Raw genomic sequence first — 20,495 nt, forward strand, 5'->3', positions numbered from 1 at the left:
TTTTCACTCCTGGTCATTTCTGGCATCTCCAAACCTGAACGGTTGAAACCACAATGAGCAAAACAGTTCAGTATTGTCCTGCTGCTTATTTCTCACCAAATATCAGTGACAAAATTCACTGCTGTTTAAACACAAACACACACAACTAAGGCTATTTAAAAACTATTCACTCTACGCTTGGTGTGGTGTCTAAGCATGGTGTGGTGGCAGGTGGACGTGTCTGGGTCTAGTTAGAAACTGTTCGGCAACAGTCTGCTGTCCGAATTAAGTGGAATAGTGTCCTAAATAAACTAACTGAATCCTGGCTATTTTCTTGATTTGTTTTTTTTTTTTTTTTTAAGAGTTGTCCCAAATAAGCATCAACCCCAATTAACTGACAGCCCAATTAACCAATATCCATTTTATATATACAATGATATTTTTCTAATGAAGCAAATTGATCCTGAATGAATTAGATACCCCATTTTTTTAAATTTTCAGCATGCATTGGATACTTTTTGTTCCTTCATGAGGTAAAAATGCACTGAGCAGTGTTTGATGAGCATGAACTGAGACATCCTTTGTTCTTTTCAGCAAAGTTCCAATAAACAAGTGACCCTCATACAAGTGCACAGTATGTAAATTAACTGACATTTACTACTAAATCCGTGTTAAAAGTACACAATGATCATCGTTCGTGAGACTACAAGATGGCCAGCACTGGGAAATGAACATATCATATTATTAGATCAGGGTAAAGATGGGGGAAAGTGGTAGAAGGAAAAAACAGTTTTAATAATTCAGAATGAATTACTTCGATAATGGGATAGATGTGATGAGAAAGGGAGCTTGGAAATGCTATTGAGAGTGTTATGAAATGGAAAGGGAATTCTGAATATTGTGGGATTGTGTAGATAGAGGATGTGAAGTGGCAGAATACACAGATACAGGTGAGTTTGTACCCAATGGGGGAGGGGTGGGTTAAATTTTGATGAACAGATGATCTCATTTCTGAAGAATATTTAATTGTTACACCATCAAGATTACATCTAGACCAGAGGTCCCAACCTGGCACCCACAGACCCCTCAGATAATAGTAGGGATGCATGGATTTTAAAAGAAGTATGGGAACCCCTAATCTAGACAAAATACTGGAATTTTTTTTTAGCTGTTATAAACTCTGGTCCAAATGGCCTATTACTTTTTCATTAAACTTTCTTTGATTCTGTAAGTGTGGTCCCGACAGTTTTCTGTAAGTTTTTTTAAGCAACCATCACTGGAGGATCCATTGTAGATTTTATGACGAGTGCTGAGATAGCTCTAACTGAAAACCTGATTTTGTTAACGGTAATCAAAATATAATCAAATCACTGCAATGCTTAAAAGGGAAATGGAAGCTCCAGATTTCTTGGTTAAGGGAAGACTGCCAACAATGGGAAGGGAATATTGATAAAGCATAATTTGACGGCTCAGAGGGAACTGTTCACAAAAGGATTTTATATAATGTACAATCAGCTTGTGACTTAGGAAGGCAAATATTATTTTTCTTACATGGAGGCAGGAGAAAGAAAAAAGAGGTCAAGAGTAACATAGACTCTTTGAAAATATAAATAACAACAGTTTTTTCTGATCCATCAGATTGCCTAACAGTAGCTCTGTTAGGAATGGTTGTCAGCTCTTCATGGTTCATGTCATTCTGGAAAAGATTTAAAGTATGCTCAGTGAAATGTGGAATTCAAAATGTTTGGAAGATTAGATGCTGATCTACCTGATCTCCTATACTACTGCTGGACTTCACCACTTGTCTTTTTTTTAAAAAAAGACATTTTACCGTGCAAATAGTTGCTTTGTAAATACTTGAGATTAAATGAAATAATATATTTTTAAATATCTGAGGCTATCCAACATACTTAAAATCAGTTCAAACCCTTCATGATGATGAGTTTGCCCAAGGGCTTTTTAGAATGGAACTTTCTGAGGTCTAGTCACTTTGAGCCATCTCTCGTTTATGAGTCATGAAGAAGGGTCTCTGCCTGAAACGTTTTAAGTTTATCCATTTCCACAGATGCTGCCTGGCCGGCTGAGTTCCTCCAGCATTTTGTGTGCATTGCTTTGAATTTCCAGCTTCGGCAGAATCTCTTGTGTTTATGACTTGCTGCTCTACTGTGATGTCTCTTCGAGGGATGCCTACCCTGATGACCCTCTCCCACTGCTCCCCTTCTGTCCTCCAACTCTCCGATCATGTGCTCACCCAGACCTGTCACCACAACCACCTATCCTCCCTGGGAACTTACCTTCGCTGCCATCTTGTGCTGAGCCTTGATGAAGGTTACTCTTTTCCGTAGATGCTGCCTGACCTGCTGAGTTCCTCCAGCAGCTTGTGTTTGTTGCTCTGATTTATGGAAATCTTGATTAGGTCATTCTGCCCTCTGCATCCAGAATTTTGAAGGGCCAAAAGGCCTGTTTCTGTGCTGTAATGTTCTATGGTTCTAATAAGATGCGTCAGTAGGTAAACTCTGGGGTTGGAGAGTCTGGGCAATTTAATTGCAAAAATACTTTGTACCAGTATTTGTTGTAGAACATTTTGAACATACCAAGGAAACAGATGCATGGCTAGCAGATCTACTGCCTTGCAGTGCCGCTGACCCAGATTCAACCTTAACCACAGATGCTGTTGGTGTGAAATTTGTGTTCCTCCTTGTGTGTTTCCTTCAAGTTCTCCTGTTACCCTTCTCGTTTCAAAGTGTTTAGGCGTGAAGTCAAATCTGGAGGTTTGATGGGAATTAACTGGTGGGCTGAAGGGCGTGAGCTATGTCTGTAACAAGTCACCTTTATTAAGCAAGATTACGGTGATATGGTAATCAGTTACAAGAGAAGTTGCTGATTTCTGGGATCAGGTTCTCTTTCTAGGGTTTTTAAATTAAGTGAGCAGATGTAACAAGAATTTAGTAGGACTGTCATGGTGAGATGATATAAATTGGTGATATGTTGACAATAAAATTTGTATCAGTAAGCAATTTGCATGGGTGTATTAGACCATGAGATATAGGAGCAGACTTAGGCCATTCCGTCCTTCAAGTCTGCTCCGCCATTTCATCGTGACTGATCCATTTCCCTGTTAACCTTATTCCGCTGCCTTCTCCCCATAACCTTTCACACTGATTAATCGAGAACCTATTAAACTCTGCGTTAAATATACCCAGTTACCTGGTCTCCACGGCTGCCTGTGGCAACAAATCCACAGATTCACCACCCGCTGGCTAAAGAAATTCCTCATCATCTCTCTTCTAAAAGGACATCCCTCTATTCTGAGGCTGTGCCCTCTGGCCCTAGACTCCCCATCACCGGGAGCATCCTCTGGCATTGGTAAGAAATGTAAAGAATTTTCACTCCTGAAAGTAGTTAATTCTAGATGGCAAGATACTTGCACATTCTCACATTTAGGGAATTGTCCCATTTTGGATGTCACCTCTGTACTTAAGGAAGTTATCTTACCATATGTTGTGAAGTTGTCAGAGTTCAATTTTAGGGATAATGTGATTGATGAGTTTCAAGATTTTAGCTGATCAAAAAGAGATTCCCTGGAGCAGGGGTTCCCAACTGGGGATCCACAGACCCCTCGGTTAATGGTAAGGGTCCATGGTTTTAAAAAAGAGTGGGAATCCCTGGTCTAGAGTATAGAAGAATGAGGGGAGATTTGACAGAGGTATACAAATGGTAGCATAGTGTTTATCGCGATGCTATTACAGCTTAGAGCATTTTGGAGTTTAATTCTGGCCGTGTTCTGTGAAGAGTTTCCATTGTCTCCCTGTGGAATGCTTGGGTTTTCTCCGAGTCCTCTGGTTTCCTCTCACAGTCCAAAGATGTGGATAGTATAATTAATCATGATAAATTGTCACAGGATTAGTTCAGGAATAACCAGAGTTATGGCGTTTTTGGTGGTATGGTGTGAAGGGCTGAAGGACCTACATTGCACTGTATTGCTAAATATTTCTTTTAAATTTTAAGTGTATAGTAGGGTAAATGCAAGCAGGCTTCTTCCGGTGAGGTTGTGTGAGACGAGAACTACGGGTCATGGGTTAAGAGTGAACGATGAAAAGTTTAAGTGGAACATGAGGGGAACAAGAGAGGGTGCTGTGGAATGAGCTGCCAACACAAGTGGTGGATGCAAATTTGATTTCAACTTCAACATTTAAGAGAAGTTTGGATAGGAGGGGTATGGAGGGCTGCGCAGGTTGATGGGACTAAGCAGATTAATAGTTTAGAATGGGCTGAAGGGCCTGTTTCTGTGCTGCAGTTTTCTGTGACTATGAGAGGTAGTTTATATTAGGCCAAACAGATTTAATATTTTTGATTAAATTAATAGGACACAAAGTTAATAGTGAATTTTGGAAATGGCTGTGCTGCAAGAGACAGGTAACCGAAAGGAATCCCAATTATCAAGATGGGACTGCCCTGCCTTTGTGACTTTATTACATTTCTTCATTACTTAAATGATGAGCAGAGAGCTGATGATATTAATGAATTTCAGTACTGGTAATTGTGATGTCATTCACTTGTAACCTAAAAAAAATTGATCAAAGCACTTTAAAAAGTGACTAGGTAGAATCAGAAGAGAGTAGGAATGTATAGAACATCCTAATTAGTGAAGCTGATTGAATACCCACCTTTATCATTGTAGAAACTAGCATTATCTCACTAGTATTTAGAAGGTAAAGGGCAGATTAAAAATTTCACCACTGGAAGGAGAACTGGTAATTTAGAGACAAAACATCTGTTAGTGATTAGTCTAAAAAATGGAGCCAGGCCTTCAAGGGGTAAGTTGTGGGGGGGGAAAAAAGATACTATTTATTTGGAACTCGAGGCAATTAATGCCATTTACCTATGAGTTCCACTCTTCACTCTGGGTCAGGTAGGTCAGATTGAAAAGGTCGGGGTGTTGGGGCTGGAGACAAAGGACAGGTTCAGCTCACTGCACCACAATGTTTATTTGGTTCTGGTCTGAAGGCAATTTGCTTGCTTTTATTGTTTACATGATTTGGTTTTTTTTCCTTTTGCACATTGGGTGTTTGATGGACTCTTTTAAAGTTGGTTCTTTTGAGTTCCTTTGTGGCTGTCTGTAAGAAGGCAAATCTCAAGGTTGTATAATACATTAATAAACAAACTGAACTTCCATGCTACTACTGACAGATTTTTGATAATGAAAATATAGTCAGCAATAAGTTATTAGATTAGTGGAAGGCAATTGAAGGGTCAGAGACTTCCTCCTGTTCTTGTGTTTAAAATCTACCTATTTGACTGAACTTTTGATTGTAGGCCTCCGTTAGTCTTGATAGACCATGGATTTGCACCTTGGAAAGTTTCCAGGGCGCAAGCCTGGGCAAGGTTTTTTTTTAATGGAAGACCGGCAGTTGCCCAAGCTGCAAGTCTCCCCTCTCCACGCCACCAATGTTGTCCAAGGGAAGGGCATTAGGACCCATACAGCTTGGCACCGGTGTCGTCGCAGAGCAATGTGTGGTTAAGTGCCTTGCTCAAGGATACACATGTAGCCTCAGCCAAGGCTCGAACTAGCGACCTTCAGATCACTAGACAAACGCCTTAACCACTTGGCCACGCGCCAACTTTCGATTACCTGTCCATTATCTCTCAATCATGTGATTTTCAAAATTTGTGGGAGGAAATAGAAAGCAGGGAGAGTCAGCTGCATTTATTACTGTTAGGACGTATTCTGGAATTAGGGTATGTGGCAAATATTAATTTCAGCAACCAATCTTTAGACCCAAATCTAGATGTAGATTAAATTTAAAATGCATTGCTGAAGAATAGTTCCCTGGAGCCGTGGTCAGCAGTTAATTGAAAACAAGATGAGATCAATTAACATCAATTTTGGGTGGCTGGAGCATGAGTGCGAAGGAGGTGTGAGGATTATATGTAATTCAAAGGAATCATTGTAGGTACATTGTAACTATAGAATTGTCCTTTGATCTTTAGCATATAAAATCATATTATATTGTATTGAACAGGCCTTTTCCATATTACAATTACCACCAATATGCAAGTTGTAAGGTGTTCTACATGAGTTCATGATCAACTAGACTATGTTTGCCAGTAAATAATTATTGCTGAAAAAATGTATAAAAGAAAGTACCAGATGTGAGTGATGGAAATTCATTCAGTTCTGTATTTTGGCCTCATTTCCTACAGCAACGTAGAATAATTAAAACATAGAATTTTCACATTCTGACCATCTATAAGCAACAGCTGTATGTGCAAAGAAGACAACGAACTTCTGAAACAATACATTGTCTAATTTTTACAGGTCCCAAAGATGCAAGTTAATTGTACAAATATCAAGTCTGCACCTTGCAATAGCTGGAATACAAACAAGTAGACATTGGAAAACTAAAGCTCATATAATACATACAGCCATAACAATTAGCACTAATGTACTAGCAACAAAAAAAGTTACAGATATGAATTTGCAATATACTGTTGCAACAAACCACAATAAATACATCGAATGTCTGCATTATTCATTCATAATAAATACTGAACAGATAAATACTACCAAGTATACAGCTATTGGGAAAAATTTTATTACAATATATAAGACCCGGCTTGATTTCAGTTCTTGGAATTGTGTAATAGTGTAGCCTACCTTCTCTTTTGGCAAAACTGGGATCACAGGTAGACTGTATAAAATGCAATATCTAGAGTTTTTTTTAAAACAGCAATGCAAAGTATTGCCTAGATGGTAGGATCCTGCATGAGACAACTAAACTGCTTGTCAAATTTGAGTTGTAAAATTTAATGCGATATTTTAATTCCTCTTATACTTATGCAAAATATAAAGTAGTGTCCAACAATTGTCCTTGGAACAGCAGTCTGTTTGAAACGTATTAGCTGTCATATAAACTTAGGTCCATTTTGATCTAAAAAAAAGATTTCTTCTAAAAGCATATGGAGAACTATCTTTCTGCAGTTTTCTCCCAGGATGAATTATTGTAAAAATAACGATAAATGAATGAACAATTTGTGATCTATATATGATTAACACTTCTGTCATCAACAATTGGAACAGCAGCTTTTTCTTTAACACACCTTTCCTTTCCCTTAATGGCCTCAGTGCACTGGACAAAGTACTGTTCAAGTCAGTACTTGGTGATTTTTTGTTACCAAAGCATTGAAAAAGAAAATCTAGTTGCAATAATCATATCTGAAATTGTCCCTTGAACTATTGACCAAGCAAATTATTCATTCATATCTCTTGTATACACATTGTGCTCCTACGGTCCACTATAAACTTAAAAGGATTAGCTCTATTTATGTAGGGCAACGTGATCTAACACAGGAGTTCCCAACCTTTTTTATGCCATGGACCAATACCAACACCAGGTCGGAAACCCTTGGGCTTTACAGGTACTAAATCAATCATTCAGCTTGCTAGTTTTTTTTTAATGTCTCAAATGTTATTGAGCCAAGGATGATGTGATTGTAAATACTGCAGTTCATAGATAGATACTTGTGCAAAGTATATTGTAAGTTGTTTAAAAAAAATGCTGCAGTCTTGATGTTGCCTAAAGTAGTACAAGTAAATCACAAATAATTTGAAAGGTAAAGAATGTTTGTAACCTTAAGTTGTAAAATATCTAAATATTAGTTGCATATGTTGGATGTTCAGCCAATGGAATATTATACGTGCCAATTTTAAGTATAATTCTGAATTAAAGGAGAGTAATTTTTCTCATCCTTAAGTTTCCCTATGGATCTGAGTTTGCTGCACTAATACAAGTTTACGGTGGTATTTTCCACGCTGTCGCTGTGCTTTGAATCCACTATCAGATTGATGCCTGCATGTAGACAGTAGTTTCCATTCAGATGAATGGGAGGTAACAAGTGGCAGGAAATGGACAGTTTGTAATGTTAAATGCTAACATGAAGTTATTTTTCACTGACTGGTAATGTAAAGTTATCCAAAACCAGTAGCATGAACCCTCATTTAGCTCAGACAGGTAATTGGTGGAGGTGTAGCCCCAACAAGCTACCAAAGCTGCTTTGGGAGTGTAGTTTGACGTCTGTGCTGAGACAGCCTATTGGTCAGGCTGAAGTTCTGGGAGTTGACCTGCCAGAAGAAAACAGACCAACAGCAAGACCTGGATCAGGCACTCAGGGCAGATCAGGGCAATTAAAAACAAATTTAACCATGTCAGATATGATTGCATTTGTTTGCAAATAAATTAGTCATGCAAAATTATAGAACAGGTTAATCTCCATGTTTCAAAATGTGATTCGAAGACTTGACTACTTTAAGCAGTATGTACTTCTGTTTTTTTTAAGTCACTTTATAAAGAAACTGAAAATTAAAGCTTGCCTGCCTCATAAAAGCTGTATTTTAAACAAAAACTACTCATAGTTAAATTAATTTTGGCCCTTTTTTAAAAAAAAATGCAAGTTAATCCAATAATTGATATCAGATTCAGAATTTACATCTAATAAGTTTTAGTTGAGTTTGGGGTTGAAATGTTAAAAATTGCCAATTTGGAATTCTGAACACTTATTCCAGCTGATTGGAGATAGCAGCTTGTTTCCTTCTGATACAAGCACAAGTAATGAACAGTTATGATTGTATTCTGTTTACATGCCAAATCTGAAATAAATTTCAATATTAATGACAAAGCTCCAACTTAGAGTAATTACCTAGATCACTTTAAAAGCTAAGACATGTTTGATAACTAGACAGAATTTAAAGTGCATGACTATTTTAAAAAATAAAATCATACTTTATGACTTTTTGAACCTTTCAATAATGTTTTGTCAAATCACGACCTGAAATCCAAGCTTTTATACATCAATGCAACATACTGAGCAGGAGTAGTGTTTAAAGTAAGATGTATTGTGTAAAATGAACTTGTCACCAAGAAAGGATGTATTTCCCTCCCTTACCTCAGGCATAACTTCACACCCCTCTGATTGCTGTCAAAAGGTAACAGGAACCATATAATGGAGTGTTAAAATGAGGCTCTCAGAACAAATGACCTTCACCAGGGTTGCCTGTATATTTTCTTCCCACTCCATAAGCATTATTCCTCCCTAAAGGGAATTTGTGATGCAGTGTTTTCCTGGAATGCCTTTTGAAAAGCCACGACTTCATCAAACATTGCACGGATTGCTTCTTGAAAATTCTTTATCTCACTACATCTGAATGTCCGCACTATTCCATTTTGTGAACTGTTTCATGCAGTTAGACATTGGTAGTACTATTTACACTGTTAATAAATTATAAATCACAGAGGAGTGACACAAAATAGAAATACATTGCCAGATAAAACCTCTTGATTCCCTTTCTTTAAAAAATTCAATCTTAACTTGAAAAACATTACAATAACTATAAAGAGCAGAATCTTTCTTCTGTAGTAACAATTTCACTCAAGTTTGCTTAACAGAAGTGATACTCTTTTAGTGATCAGTAATAACAGGAATAGAATTCCCCTCACTACCACTTTTCTGTGTTTCCCACAGAATTATTAATGTGTTATCTGCACAATGTGGTCAGTAGTTGTGGGGCAATACAGGATTTCTCATTCAGCATTGCTCATGCTATAAGCTGAAATAGAAGATTCTGTTTTGGGATAGTTTCCCCACACTTAAGAGACACTTTATAGAGTTTAGCTTTTCTGCCAACTGTTCTGCCTTTACAATTCCATCAAGTACTAAATAAAAACACAGCAAAGAAAGAGCTGTCTATGTAATCAGTTCAAAATAACTCCTTAAGTGAAAATGACGTCTTGATCATTTCAAACAATCTTTGCTGTTATTACAAATTGGATTATCAGTTGCCCTTGCCATTAATCAAAGAAATATTTAACATATACTTCACGTAATTGTACACTGACTGGCATAAATAAATTCACAAATTATTTTCACGATTTTCACATGTACAGTACATAAATAATCTTTCCACGTTTCTGATGAAAACAGGGACCTTATTTAAATTTTTTGAGATTGTCACATTGAGAAAAAGCCAAGAAGGAAGATTCAACCTGGCTGACTTGGTGTCCATTATCAGTGATGCTTATTTAACAGTTAAAATGCATTAGAAAGTCAAATAAATTATTAGTGACTTGAATGGCTTACATTAAATCACAATGTTTAATGCAGTGTTTCACAGCTATGCATGAAACTCATTTCCAATTAAATTTTTACCGTCTTTAAACCACAGAAATTAAGTGGTAATAATCACCGCTACTGATCAGTTGAACTAAAGGTGATGACTGTTTAAAAACTGTAAACTATTGAATAGTTTTTTCCCCATTCTGACAGCAGCTGATCAAACTAAACAGACAGAGCTTCCACTACTGATGTTTTTGATTGTCTCTTCTAGCAACGCACTACCCTCTGGGAGGATGATGGTATTTTCCAGTACCTGCTTGGGTGCATAAACATCCCCGTTTGAAGCTGCAACGTAATCGTCTTGCATGTGGTTATTTAAATAGCTCTGTAGCTCCGCTCGAGAGTGGCTGGGCTGCTGCTCAGAGTATAAACCGTTACACTGTGCATTGTTTTCGTGTGCCGAGGGACAACACACGATCACGGAGGGTGTTGTGATGGGGTAGTGAGCACTCGTAAAGCTTCCCTCTGGCTGTTGCTGCGTGTACTCAATGTACTGATCTGTAGCTGAACCGTAAGGCACCAAGGAAAGTGCTCCCGTCTCCTGACTCCTCTCGGTATAGTTTGAGGTTAAGGTGGCTTCTACACAGAAAGGCTCGTTGCCACAATCCGTGGCAGCGGTTGTGGTGCTGGTAGTAACGGCAGTGGTGCTGGTAGTAACGGTAGTGGTGGCAGCCGTGGCGTTACACTCTATCTGATAGTACAGTGTTGATGAATTAGTATAATAAGGGACGGCCTCTAGTGGTGTGCCATCATGCACCGAAGTGCCATCAGCATAACATAATACAGATGGAAGGGAAACAGCCTCAGGCTGTGCCACAACAGGGGCGCCCAGTACTTTGCTGTCTGCCTCCTCGTCTGACTCGCTGGCTGCCAAGCTCTGAATGCTAGAGTCTGTGATGACACTACACAGACTACTCCCATCATCGTCCTCTTCTTCCTCCTCTTCCTCTTCCTCCTCCTCTTCCTCGTCGTCATCTGCCTGCCAGTCCAGGTCCTCGGCTGACTGTAGGTGCATCACCGCCGTTTCCGGTTCGTTTTCAATGTCGAAGCTTTCCGCGACAGGATAGTCGTGGGGCTGCTGGCTCGGCACCAGGTGGCCAGCGTGGGCGTTCACATCTCCTGAGAAACCGTTCTCCATTCCAAGCTGCTGCTGGTTTTTCTCCAATTCCAGCTTCATTATCGTGTGCAAAAAGTGTGTCCGTACCCTGATAGGGTTGAACTCAATCCTGCCTGCGGAATTGCTGCACCCTTCCTTTGTGCATCCACACGGAAAAGACATACGGTCCACCTAGGGGAAAATGGGACATATCAATTATTATGCTATAGGTTCCATCTGAGGGGTCCCAAAAAACCATGTTAATGTCTAATATACTGTACTCTACAGCAGTTAATGCTATGTGCTTTCCTGGTTTCATTTCTTAGTATAGTATGCTATGCAGCCCCACTCTCAAATCCTATTTCTCATCTGTTTTTAATGAAAAAACAGGTCAGTGACACGCACAGCCTCCCCGTGGAATGTGCAGGATTTCTATGGGTGCTCCGATCTCCTCCCAGAGTCCAAAGGTGTCCCAGGCAGGTTAATTAGTCATTGTTAAATTGTCCTGTGGTTGGGTTAGGGTTGATCGGGTTTGTCAGGGGTTGCTCAAAGATGCTGTAAATAAATAAGATGATTTTTTTTTCTCCTTAGGAGCTGGAGAGGATGTTTCCTGTGCTGGGAGAGTCTAAGACCAGAGGACACAGCCTCAAATTAGAGGGGCATCCTTTTAGAATGGAGAGGAGGAGGAATTTCTTTAGCTGGAGAGTGATAAATCTGTGGAATTCATTGCCACAGGTGGCATCCGGAGACCAACTGTTTATGCATATTTAAAGCAGAGGTCGAAAGATTCTTGATTAGTCAGGGCACGAAGGGATACAGGGAGAAGGCATGAGAGGGAAAATGGTTCAGCTAAGATGAAATGGCGGAGCAGACTCGATGGGCCATATGGCTTAATTCTACTCTTATATCTTATGGTCTTAAATAATGATAATAACTTGAACTTGACAAAGAGAAGCTAAGCAGCCATATTCACCAATGACCATAAAAAGAGTGTCTTTAGCTACTGTAACTATTCCATGACTTGGAATTTCTTTATACTAATGTCTGCCTTCAATTCACATACATCATTGGCATCCAACATCAGTCAGGCTGAAGAGCCAACTACAACTGGGAAACTTCACAAGCAGCAAATGTTGTGAAAAGCAAGATGTTTAGGTAACATTTTAAACATTTTACAGAATTTTAATAACATTTGGAACATACATTAGATAAATGTAGGGACTGACCTGACAAAAATATCTTTAAAATAGTTCACTATATTCTAAAACCTTTGAAATACACAAATATAAAATTACTTTTTAAAATTGCTGATTGTCAAGTAATGATTTTATGCATAATTTAAAAAACTCACACCCCACACAGTGTGAGTTTAACACTTTCAAAGCATTTGACAATGAGGTCAACTCATTATTTTCATTGTTTCTTAGATATGATTCTACAGTGGCAGAATGTTTGTGAACAAAGCAGGAAATTGTTGAAAGCGTCTTTAGGACTTCTGTGTATTAATTCATTTTTCTTGAATTTCAAGTCAGTTTCAAATTCTAATGATAGAAAAAGCTGGTGGATTTTTTATCAGTTATAAAGAATGACTCAACACACACCACACACACACGCACGCACGCCACTTTCTATAAAATTACCTTGTTTACCAAAACACGGCCTGTCAGTCATTCCACTCCATAAGACATGGGAACAGAATTAGAGCATTTGGCCCAATCGAGTCTGCCTGGCTATTTCATCATGGCTGATCCTTTCTCCTCTCAGCCCCAATCTCCTGCCTTCTCCCTGTAACCTTTCACACCCTGACTAATCAAGAATCTATCAACCTCTGCTTTAAAAGCAGCCAATGGCCTGGTCTCCACAGCCACCTAGGGCAATGAATTCCAGTGATTCACTATCCTCTGGCTAGAGGAATTTCTCCTCATCTCTGTTCTAAGTGGTAGAACAGAGCTCTCGTGACAGTAGCCTGCAAATCGTTTAAAAAGACTGCCGTATCCAGGCAGTGTCGGAGTGGGCAGCAGAGTGATAGTGCTTTGGCTCAACGGGCTTAGGTGGTAACAGGACGAGGCAAGATAGGTTTAACTGTGTTAATTGCGGGAAGGTACGTGTGTGAGGGCCAGTTTTCTGTGCTCGGTGTCAAATGTGGGAGGTCCTGGAGTCTCCCAGCCTCCCGGAAGGTCATATCTGCACCCGGTGTGTTGTGCTGCAGCTCCTGAGGACCGAGTTAGGGAACTGGAGATGCAGCTCGATGACCTCCACCTGGTCACGGAGAGAGAGGAGGTGATAGAAAGGAGTTACAGGCAGGTGGTGACACCAGGGCCACGGGAGACAGACAGGTGGGTCATAGTCCGGAGGGGGAAGAGTCGGGTACTAGAGAGTGGCTGTAACTCTTGACAGTAAGTACTCCTGTTTGAGTACTGTTGGGAGGGGTGACAGCCTACCTGGGGGAAGAGGCAGTGGCCGTGCCTCTGGCACAGAGTCTGGCCCTGTGGCTCAGAAGGGTAGGGAAGGGAAGAGGAAGGCAATAGTGATAGGGGACTCTATAGTTAAGGGGTCAGACAGGCAATTCTGTGGATGCAGGAAAGAAACTCGGATGGTAGTTTGCCTCCCTGGTGCCAGGGTCCGGGATGTTTCAGATCGCATCCAAGATATCCTGCGGTGGGAGGGAGAACTGCCAGAGATCGTGGTACATATTGGTACCAATGACATAGGTAGGAAAAGGGAAGATATCCTGAAAAAAGACTACAGGGAGTTAGGAAGGAAGTTGAGAAGCAGGACCACAAAGGTAGTAATCTCGGGATTACTGCCTGTGCCACGTGACAGTGAGAATAGGAATAGAATGAGGTAGAGGATAAATGAGTTGCTGAGGGATTGGAGCAGGGGGCAGGGATTCAGATTTCTGGATCATTGGGACCTCTTTTGGGGCAGGTGTGACCTGTACAAAAAGGACAGGTTGCACTTGAATCCCAGGGGGACCAATATCCTGGCAGGGAAGTTTGCTAAGGGTACAGGGGAGAGTTTAAACTAGAATTGTTGGGGGGGTGGAACAGAACTGAAGAGACTGGGCAAGAGGAGGTTGGCTCACAAATAGAGAAAGCTTGTAGACAGTGCGAGAGGGAGGATAGGCAGGTGATAGAGAAGGGACGTGCTCAGACCGATGGTTTGAGATGTGTCTATTTGAAGGCAAGGAGTGTTGTGAACAAAGCGGATGAGCTTAGAGCATAGATCAGTACTTAGAGCTATGATGTGTGGCCATTACAGAGACTTGGATGGCTCAGGGACAGGAATGGTTACTTCAAGTGCCAGATTTTAGATGTTTCAGAAAGGACAGGGAGGGAGGCAAAAGAGGTGGGAACATGGCACAGTTGATCAGAGATAGTGTCAATGCTGCAGAAAAGGTGGACACCATGGAGGGATTGTCTACGGAGTCTCTGTGGGTGGAGGTTAGGAACAGGAAAGGGGCAATAACTTTACTGGGTGTTTTTTATAGGCCGCCCAATAGTAACAGGGATATCGAGGAGCAGATAGGGAAACAGATCCTGGAAAGGTGTAATAATAACAGGGTTGTTGTGATGGGAGATTTTAATTTCCCAAATATCAATAGACAATAGGTGCAGAAGTAGACCATTCAGCCCTTCGAGCCTGCACCGCCATTTTGAGATCATGGCTGATCAACTACTATCAATACCCGGTTCCTGCCTTGTCCCCATATCCCTTGATTCCCCTATCCATAAGATACCTATCTAGCTCCTTCTTGAAAGCATCCAGAGAATTGGCCTCCACTGCCTTCTGAGGCAGTGCATTCCAGACCCCCACAACTCTCTGGCAGAAGAAGTTTTTCCTTAAATCTGTCCTAAATGACCTACCCCATATTCTCAAACCATGCCCTCTGGTACTGGACTCTCCCGGCATCTGGAACATATTTCCTGCCTCTATCTTGTCCAATCCCTTAATAATCTTATATGTTTCAATCAGATCCCCTCTCAATCTCCTTAATTCCAGCGTGTACAAGCCCAGTCTCTCTAACCTCTCTGCGTAAGACAGTCCAGACATCCCAAGAATTAACCTCGTGAATCTACGCTGCACTTCCTCTACAGCCAGGATGTCCTTCCTTAACCCTGGAGACCAAAACGGTACACAGTACTCCAGGTGTGGTCTCACCAGGGCCCTGTACAAATGCAAAGGGACTTCCTTGCTCTTGTACTCAATTCCCTTTGTAATAAAGGCCAACATTCCATTAGCCTTCTTCACTGCCTGGTGCACTTGCTCATTCACCTTCAGTGACTGATGAACAAGGACTCCTAGATCTCTGTGTTTCTCCCTTACCTAACTCTACACCGTTCAGATAATAATCTGCCTTCCTGTTCCTACTCCCAAAGTGGATAACCTCACACTTATTCACATTAAACGCCATCTGCCAAGTATCTGCCCACTCACTCAGCCTATCCAAGTCACCCTGAATTCTCCTAACATCCTCATCACATGTCACCCTGCCACCCAACTTAGTATCATCAGCAAATTTGCTGACGTTATTTTCTATGCCTTCATCCAAATCGATTGGCATCTCCCTAGAGCAAGGGGTTTAGATGAAGTGGAGTTTGTTAGGTGCGTTCAGGAAGGTTTCTTGACACAATATATAGATAGGCCTACAAAAAGAGAAGCTGTATTTGATTTAGTACAGTATTGGGAAATGAACCTGGTCAGGTGTCAGATCTCTCAGTGCGAGAGCATTTTGGAGATAGTGATCATAATTCTGTCTCCTTCACAATAGCACTGGAGAGAGATAGGAACAGGTAAGTTAGAAAAGCGTTTAATTGGAGTAAGGGGAATTATGAGGCTGTCAGGCAGGAAATTGGAGGCTTAAATTGGAAACAGATGTTCTCAGGGAAAAGTATGGAAGAAATGTGGCAAATATTCAGGAGATATTTGTGTGGAGTTCTGTATAGGTATGTTCCAATAAGACTGGGAAGTTATGGTAGGGTACAGGAACCGTGGTGTACAAAGGCTGTAATAAATCTAGTCAAGAAGAAAAGGAAAGCTTACAAAAGGTTCAGAAAGCTAGGTAATGTTAGAGATCTAGAAGATTATAAGGCTAATAGGAATGAGCTTAAGAAGGAAATTAGGAGAGCCAGAAGGGGCCATGAGAAGGCCTTGGCAGGCAGGATTAAGGAAAACCCCAAGGCATTCTACAAGTATGTGAAGAACAAGAGGATAAGACGTGAAAGAATAGGACCTATCAAGTGTGACAGTGGGAAAGTGTGTATGGAACCAGAGGAAATAGCAGAGGTACTTAATGAATACTTAAGTACTTCAGTATTCACTGTGGAAAAGGATGTGTGTAGTGATGACCGGCAGCAGACTGAAAAGCTTGAGCATGTAGATATTAAGAAAGAGGATGTGCTGGAGCTTTTGGAAAGCATCAAGTTTGATAAATCACCGGGACCGGATGAGATGTACCCCAGGCTACTGTGGGAGGTGAGGGAGGAGATTGCTGAGCCTCTGGCGATGATCTTTGCATCATCAATGGGGACGGGAGAGGTTTTGGAGGATTGGAGTGTTACGAATGTTGTTTCTTTATTCAAGAAAGGGAGCAGAGATAGCCCAGGAAGTTATAGACCAGTGAGTCTTACCTCAGTGGTTGGTAAGTTGATGGAGAAGATCCTGAGAGGCAGGATTTCTGAACATTTGGAGAGGCATAATATGATTAGGAATAGTCAGCATGGCTTTGTCAAGGGCAGCTTGTGCCTTACGAGCCTGACTGAATTTTTTTGAGGATGTTACTAAACACATTGATGAAGGTAGAGCCGTAGATGTAGTGTATATAGATTTCAGCAAGGTATTTGATAAGGTACCCCATGCAAGGCTTATTGAGAAAGTAAGGAGGCATGGGATCCAAGGGGACATTGCTTTGTGGATCCAGAACTGGCTTGCCCACAGAAGGCAAAGAGTGGTTGTAGACGGGTCATATTCTGCATGGAGGTTGGTCACCAGTGATGTGCCTCAGGGATCTGTTCTGGGACCCCTACTCTTCATGATTTTTATAAATGACCTGGATGAGGAAGTGGAGGGATGGGTTAGTAGGTTTGCTGATGACACAAAAGTTGGGGGTGTTGTGGATAGTGTGGAGGGCTGTCAGAGGTTACAGCGGGACATTGATAGGATGCAAAACTGGGCTGAGAAGTGGCAAATGGAGTTCAACCCAGATAAGTGTGAAGTGGTTCATTTTGGTAGGTTGGCAGTGTGGAGCATCAGAGGGATCTTGGGGTCCGAGTCCATAGGATGCTCAAAGCAGCTGTGCAGGTTGACTCTGGTTAAGAAGGCATACGGTGAATTGGCCTTCATCACTCATGGACTTGAATATAGGAGCCAAGAGGTAATGTTGCAGCTATATAGGACCCTGGTCAGACCCCACTTGGAGTACTGTGCTCTGTTCTGGTCTCACTACGGGAAGGATGTGGAAGACATAGAAAGGGTGCAGAGGAGATTTACAAGGATGTTTCTTGGATTGGGGAGCATGCCTTATGAGAATAGGTTGAGTGATTTCGGCCTTTTCTCCTTGCAGCGACAGAGGATGAGAGGTGACCTGATAGAGGTGTATGAGATGATGAGAGGCACTGATCGTGTGGATAGTCAGAGGCTTTTTCCCAGGGCTGAAATGGTTGCCACAAGAGGAGTCAGGTTTATGGTGCTGGGGAGTAGGTACGGAGAAGATCTCAGGGGTAAGTTTTTTTTTTACTAAAGAGTGGTGAGTGCATGGAATGGGCTGCCGGCAACAGTGGTGGAGGCAGATACGATAGGGTCTTTTAAGAAACTTTAGGTAGGTACATGGAGCTTAGTAAACTAGAGGGCTATAGGTAAGCCAAGTATTTTCTAAGGTAGGGACAACTTCGTGGGCTGAAGGGCCTGTATTATACTGTAGGTTTTCTATGTTTCTATATTCTATGTATGGACATCCCTCTATTTTGAGGTTGTGCCAACTCCCCTACCAAAGGAAATATCCTCTCCAATCCACCCCATCTAGGCCTTTAGACTTCAATGATTCTTCTACATTCCAGTGAGTAATGATACCTTTCATTTCTGGAACTATCCTTGTGAACCTCCCTTGAACCCTCTCCAATGTCAGCACGTCCTTTCTTAAATAAAGGGCCCAAAACTGCTCACAATACTCCAAGTGAGGCTCCAGTAGTGCTTTATAAATCCTCAGCATTAAACCTGGATTTTATATTCTAGTCATTCAAAACAAAAATGAGCTGAGAACCGCGAGCATCACAGAATACTAATCCTATCTTATTTCCACAAATCTTTTCAAATCTTCTCAGGTTCAGGGTGAGTTTATAATGACTGATGAACCTAAATGTCTTGGGGATGTTCGAGGATACCAGAACTCTCTGAAGAAACTAGAACACTTGGGGGGGAAGCTTCACAGTCACAGGGAGAACATGTAAATTCCACACAGACAGCACCAGAGGTCAAGACCGAACCCATTCTGCTCCACACGTAGTTCACCAAATGAAATAATGTTGGGAGCAAAAGCACAAGAGAAAACGGCGCAAGTTGGGCATGTGAACTCAATTTTGGATGGACAGGTACATGGATGATAAGGGTATGGAGACCTATGGACCTGGTGTAGTTTGAAGCAGTTTAAATGGTTTGGCATGAATTAGATGGGCCAAAGGGCCTGTTTCTATGCTGTACTTTTTTATGGCTCTATATGAAATACTCTGAACCGGACTGGGACAAGGAAACAAACACTCATTTGATTTGCATCACATAATAAAAGTACTTGTATCATGAACCGAGACCGAGAAATAATAAAATATGTTTGCAACTATCTTAAATCTATTGTTTTTTCTACATAACAAGTTACTGCTTACCTGGCACTTAATCCCTGCTTGACTACAAGCACAAAGTTCAGGATCACAATAAATTCGACAGTCACAGCCACAATCTTCCCGAGACACTCGAATTGCACGCAGCTCATGTTTTTCTTCTCCATCAATCTTTTTAACACCTGAAGCTCGTAACAATGCCCTTCTCTTTTTGGTTGGCAATGGTTGTAGGAAGAAATAGTCATCTACTTCCGTGTTATCGAGATCAATGTCATCATCAGAAATATCATCTAATGTGAGTGTATTGGCCTCTTCAGATTCCACCGTTCCATTTTTCGTTAGCTGCATTGAAAAAAAGTGACTTAATTACATCCTTATTCAATAAAACTTCACCTGGGTTAGTCTGCATTGTTAAATTTAGGTTTTAAAATATTTTTAAACAAAACTCAAGCAACACCTATTCAATTCATAACATTTCTAAAGTAGTACATTTTCATGCATGATTATCTGAAAGGTTGGTTGGCAGATTGGAGATATGGTACATTTCTACCAAAGGAGGTGTAAGGTGCTCCTTCCCTCCACTGGCCTGCGCTGGTCACCCTCGGGCAAGGTGAAGAACCTATTTAGCACCCCCATCAGGGTCTCGTGAGGCCTTGGGAGCAGGAGGTAGATGGTTGTATGAGTAGCTGATGCATTATACAAGTCCTGGTTACATGACCACTGACACCAGGCAGACAATCTCTAAAGAGTATTGATAATGGCTGGGGTCACCCATCTTGTAAAGACACTGCCCAGAAGAAGGCAATGGAAAACTACTTCTGTAGAAAAACACAACTTAAGCAATGTCTATTCAATGCATAAAACTTCTAAAGTTGTATATTTTTATGGGTCATTATCCTAAGGGTGTAAAGCAAGGCTTCCCAGCTTGGGGTCCGTGGACCACTTGTTTAATGGTATTTGCCTATGGCATAAAAAAAGGTGGGAACCCCTGGTGTAAAGGCTATCAGCAGAAATAGTAAAACGACCACCATCATGGAGATCAAGGCAAAACAGTGGGGATGCTGGAAAGATTTTAAATAAAAGCTGAAAATTGTGGACATACCCAAATGGCTAGCCAGCATCTCTGGAAAGGAAAATCAAATGAATGTTTTGGGCCAATCACAAACAGGAGAAAATCTGCAGATGCTGGAAATCCAAGCAACACCCACAAAATGCTGGAGGAACTCAGCAGGCCAGGCAGCAACTATGGAAAAGAGTACAGTCGATGTTTCAGGCCAAGGCCCTTCATTGGGACTGGAGAAGAAAAGATGAGGAGTCAGGGTAAGAAGGGGGCAGGGGAGGAAGAAACACAAGGGAATAGATGAAACCGGGTGGGGGGGGGGGTGGAGCTGGGAAGTTGACTCATGAAAGAGATACAGGGC

General features: G+C 41.1%; 1 protein-coding gene across 13 annotated transcripts in view; it reads right to left on the reverse strand.

Moving 5' to 3' along the window:
• Window positions 1-6,137: 6,137 nt before the first annotated feature.
• csrnp3 (cysteine-serine-rich nuclear protein 3) overlaps window positions 6,138-20,495 on the reverse strand; it is a 207,623-nt gene continuing 193,265 nt past the window's right edge. For all 13 annotated transcript variants that reach the window (XM_073047458.1, XM_073047448.1, XM_073047449.1 and 10 more), the window contains 2 exons: window positions 19,120-19,416; window positions 6,138-11,437 (listed from right to left, as the gene is read on the reverse strand). In XM_073047458.1, coding sequence (XP_072903559.1) covers window positions 10,307-11,437; window positions 19,120-19,416 — 1,428 coding nt within the window. In that variant the 3' untranslated portion in view covers window positions 6,138-10,306. The remainder of the gene's footprint in view (window positions 11,438-19,119; window positions 19,417-20,495) is intronic.

This window comes from Hemitrygon akajei, chromosome 5, assembly GCF_048418815.1.
Source record: "Hemitrygon akajei chromosome 5, sHemAka1.3, whole genome shotgun sequence".
Taxonomy (NCBI): domain Eukaryota; kingdom Metazoa; phylum Chordata; class Chondrichthyes; order Myliobatiformes; family Dasyatidae; genus Hemitrygon; species Hemitrygon akajei.